The following is a 4,541-nucleotide window of genomic DNA, read 5'->3' on the forward strand; positions in this document are numbered from 1 at the left end:
CCAAATTTGAGCCAAAAACCATCCTTTAACTCCCGAAAGATGGCTTGACATACTTGAGTAGGACACTGCACAGCCCTTGGAACATCGCTGTGTTCCTAGCCTTCCAAATATTCCAACAGATGAGACTAGATAAAATACGGAACACAAACCTAAGCCTCTCCGACTTCACCGGCTTTAGCCACCAACCACTCAAACACACCCGGACGTGGCTAGCATGCAGAGGCAGACCACATATCGAGCCAAAAAACTGCCACACCGCAGTTGCAAGATCCCCTTCCAAGAACAAGTGTTGAAGAGATTCAATGTTCGAAACCTGACAACATGAACACTTGGATGGAAGGTGAAACCCACGTTTCGCCAACACGCCATCCAAGGGAAGGCAATTAGACAGCAAACGAAGCATAAAGAATGACACCTTCAGGGGGACACTCGCATGCCATATGTGGCGAAAAAGGAAAGACGTCGGCTTCATGTCACGCACCTCTCTATACGCAGTCGATAGCGAAACCTGTCCTAAACTCGACGCTAACCATATCATTCTATTAGGGAAGTTCCCATCCGGTCCTGCCACCGCCAATACCTGCTGTACCATGTCGCCAAGTAAAACTTCCGCAAGCATCCCCATGACCCATTCCCCGTCCTTCATGCAGGATAGAAAAGAGACGTCCTCCCGCACCCCTACCCTCAAATAGAAAGCCCCGTGGCCAGTCCAATTGTCATACCAGAAGCTGCACCGGCCCTCTTGCAGGCTCCATCCAACAAATAACTCTGCCAACCCACGAATATTTAACATTCTATTCCAGGTTGCCGAGCCTACGGGAGTCAAGGGCACTTGACAAGGGTGAATCCCCGCGCAATACTTAGCACTCAGGAACCTCGCCCACAAGGAGAGTCCACATCAAAAATTCCACCATAATTTATAAGAAAAGGCTTTATACATGTCAGTGAGTGATCGAAATCCCGCTCCACCTTCTTCTGTGGGAAAGCACAAGTCCCGCCATCGGATCCATTGGAATTTCTTCCTCTCGTCTCCAGCTTCCCACAGAAAATCAGCACACACCCTCTCAATCAGTCGGAAAGTACCCTTTGGTATGACACCCACTGCCAATAAGTGAATCGGGATGCTGGATAGAACATGCCTAATCAAAATGAGTTTTCCCCCAGATGATAGGAGACGGGATTTCCAAGAGAGCACCTTATCCAGAACCTTCTGGCACAAGTCCGAGTAATACGCCTCCTTGGCTCTGCCAATAAACAACGGAGCCCCCGGATACCGAACCGGGAGCTCTCTCTTATGAAAGTGAGTAACCCGCTCAATTACCCTTTTACGGGCTACTATGATTCGATGGTGCACCAAGTACCCACTCTTCTGTACGTTCACCAGCTGACCAGAGTCACTCTGGTAGCATTCCAAAATCTGCATGACTCTCTTTAACGAATCCGCACCCCCGTTGGCAAAAACAATCACGTCGTCTGCAAACACCAAATGAGACACCAAGGGGCAATACCTTAGCACCTTATATCCCACGACACGCGAGTGTGAGACAAGAGCATTTAATGCCCAGGAAAGAAACTCTGAGCCAATAATAAACAGTGCAGGCGATAGAGGATCTCCTTGTCGCGACCCTCAAGAAGATTTGAAAAAATCATAAGGCACCCCATTCACAAGCATAGAAAACCAAACATTGGAAATCAACCACCACACCATGTCAATAAACCTTTCACCGAAGCCAAACCTTCGCAAAACTGCAATAAGGAACGGCCAAGAAACCCTATCATAGGCTTTAGCCATGTCTAACTTGAGAGCCAGATTTTCCTCTCTGCACTTCCTTCCTATCTCTGACATCAGCTCCTGAGCCAGCAAAAAATTATTTGCCATCGACCGCCCTTTAACAAAGCCACTCTGTTGAGGAGAAATGATTCGGGGCAAAACCCCTGCCAATCTCTCCACCAGAATTCGAGAAATAACTTTATTCAAAAAATTGCTCACACTAATCGGACGAAATTAAGTAAAATCCTTAGGATTCATGACCTTGGGAAGAAGTACAATTGACGTAGCCATAATGAAACGAGGGACTTCAGCACCACAGAAAAAACTTAAAATTGCCCTGTAGACATCGTGAGCCACCACCTCCCAGGCCGTCATAAAAAATTACCCTGTAAAATCGTCTGACCCAAGCATACTGTCTCCATCCATATTAAAGATCACCTGCTTCACCTCCTCCAAAGTGGGAACCTCCACCAGTCTCATGTTATCGATGTCGTCTCCGAGGTTAGGAATAACATTCAATAGCTAAAGTTCAGTCACAGGTTCAGTCGAGAACAAGTTACTAAATACCTTACAGCTTCCCACCCGATCCCTTCATCATCCATCACCCAGTCTCCCATAGAGTCTTGAATCTTGTGAATTCTGTTCTGAAACCGGCGTTGCTTGACCACCGAGTGAAAGTAGCTTGAATTATGATCACCGTGTTGAAGTCATTTGACCCTGGTCTTCTGACTCCAAAACTGCTCCTCAACTGCTAACAACCTCTTCAAGCTAGCCTAAGCATGCTGGAGCTCCAAGTGGGCCTCAACAGATAGATCAGACTGTGCACGCAACTCTGCTGCCGCCACGACCTCTTCCCCTTTCTTAACATTTTCAAAGACATCTCCAAAAACATGCTTGTTCCAGAAGTGAAGAGCTCTAGAGACATTCCTCAACTTTCCCCACACCACATAAAACGGGGATCCAGACACCTCCATTTGCCAAGCTATCTTGACCACGTCCAAGAACCCGTCCTTGGAAGGCTAAACGTTCAAAAACCGAAACATCGGACTCCTACAGACCACTCTAGACGCGAACGAAATGAGAAGCGGGGCATGATCAGACGGAACACGCACTAAATGAGATACCGATACTGACAGAGAGAAATTCAGGCACTCCATATTAAGTAACACTCTATCCAACCGTTTCCAAATGCACCCCTGCCCGACACGGTTATTACACAAGGTGAAACTACTACCAGAGAAACTTGCATCGAACACCCCCGTATTGCTCATAAAATGGAAGAGTTCAAGACCCTCCGCTGGTCAGAACTGCCTCCCTTCTTTTTTCTCACCACTTGAGACAACAAGATTAAAATCCCCCATAACATACCATGGACCCTGCCTAAACTTATCCTGTAACAAACCCTCCCAGAGTTGCTGTCGCTCAACCAACTGACACTTGGCATGAACAAAAGAGACTAATATAGGGGTAGGAAACTGGGAATGCCCCCATCGAATAGAGAGATGCTGATCCGAGTCCCCATCCACTTGGCTAACAAAAGGAGAACTGAAAAAGACCCACAAATCCTCAGACGAATTACACATCACAGAGTCAAAATTTAACCGTATTCGAATCGAGTCAGCGGCTAACTCTGTGCCAGTAGCCGCGGTAACACAGAGGATGCAAGCGTTATCCGGAATGATTGTGCGTAAAGCGTCTGTAGGTGGCTTTTTAAGTCCGCCATCAAATCCCAGGGCTCAACCCTGGACAGGTGATGGAAACTACCAAGCTGGAGTACGGTAGGGGCAGAGGGAATTTTCGGTGGAGCGGTGAAATGCGTAGAGATCGGAAAGAACACCAATGGCGAAAGCACTCTGCTGGGCCGACATTGACATGCCTGGATAACTTAGGCTCACAAATACCCACTACTGCTAGCTTATGCATACGAACAAAATTCTTAAGTCTTTTAATGTTTGAGGGCTTAGAAATCCCCCGAATATTGTAGACATGCATTAATCATGGGATAAAATAAAGAAAGAATTTTGAGATTTCTTGGACTCTGACCTCAGTTCTCTGTCTGACGGGGCAGCGGCCCGTATCCCCCGCCCTTTCGCTTTTCTGTCGCCTTGTTCAAGGACGGCAACCTAGTCTAAGTGCAATGTCAAAGCAATACTACGTGCTGCCTCCCCCTCACCACTCTGCCCATTGACACCCCGCGGCGAAAGGCAGCCGGCACTAGTCGCCAACTCCTTAATCGCCTCATCCTCACCAAGCACAGCATAGTCTTCAACCCCAGGTAGCACGTCCCTCCCTTCACCTTCCACGGACTCCGCTTCATTCGACACCCACTCCGCAAGATCAATAATAATCCTGTCCGCAGTCACAACAACTGTGTGCTCCACCAACTCGGCAGCTGCCTCCATGTCGTCCTACCCTTGGCCAGCCGTCACCTCTACCTCCAGAATCCCATCCTCCTCAGTCAAGGCCACGTCAAGTCTCTTCTCAGTTCGTCGCCCACCTACATCCCCAGTATCTTGCACAGTCACGGCCACTACAAGCTCCTCCTCAACATGCTGCCCACCTGTTTCCATCACTTCCCCAGCGCCACATGTTTTAACAGCTGTGTCATCGTCAAGCCCCATCAAGGTGCCGCCTCCTGGTGGATTGTTATGTTTCCTTAGCAGTACCTTCTCCCCTGGCGGACTAATCTTCTCCTCTGGCAGACTGTTAATATCCCTGGCAGTAACTTCTTCTCCAAAGTCGGCCGCAACTCAGGATTTTTAATGTGACA

The 4,541-nt window shown here is 48.2% G+C and overlaps 1 protein-coding gene across 1 annotated transcript; it reads right to left on the bottom strand.

The window, feature by feature from the left end:
• Window positions 1–898: 898 nt before the first annotated feature.
• Window positions 899–2,388, bottom strand: LOC113741016 (uncharacterized). Its single transcript, XM_027268513.1, has 3 exons — window positions 2,344–2,388; window positions 2,185–2,293; window positions 899–1,473 (listed from the first exon to the last, which is right to left on the bottom strand). Exons 1-3 carry the CDS (start codon window positions 2,386–2,388, stop codon window positions 899–901), a joined length of 729 nt encoding a protein of 242 aa, XP_027124314.1.
• Between the last annotated feature and the right edge of the window lie 2,153 nt (window positions 2,389–4,541).

This window comes from Coffea arabica, chromosome 4e (assembly GCF_036785885.1).
Source record: "Coffea arabica cultivar ET-39 chromosome 4e, Coffea Arabica ET-39 HiFi, whole genome shotgun sequence".
NCBI classification, from domain to species: Eukaryota; Viridiplantae; Streptophyta; class Magnoliopsida; order Gentianales; family Rubiaceae; genus Coffea; species Coffea arabica.

Coding starts and splice junctions, on each gene's coding strand:
- LOC113741016 (XM_027268513.1), bottom strand. CDS start 2,388: ATGGGAGACTGGGTGATGGATGATGAAGGGATCGGGTGGGAAGCT. Junction 2,294..2,343: donor AAGGGATCGGGTGGGAAGCT/GTAAGGTATTTA, acceptor ACTGAACTTTAG/CTATTGAATGTTATTCCTAA. Junction 1,474..2,184: donor CTTTAATATGGATGGAGACA/GTATGCTTGGGT, acceptor TGGTGTTTGCAG/ACGACGTGATTGTTTTTGCC.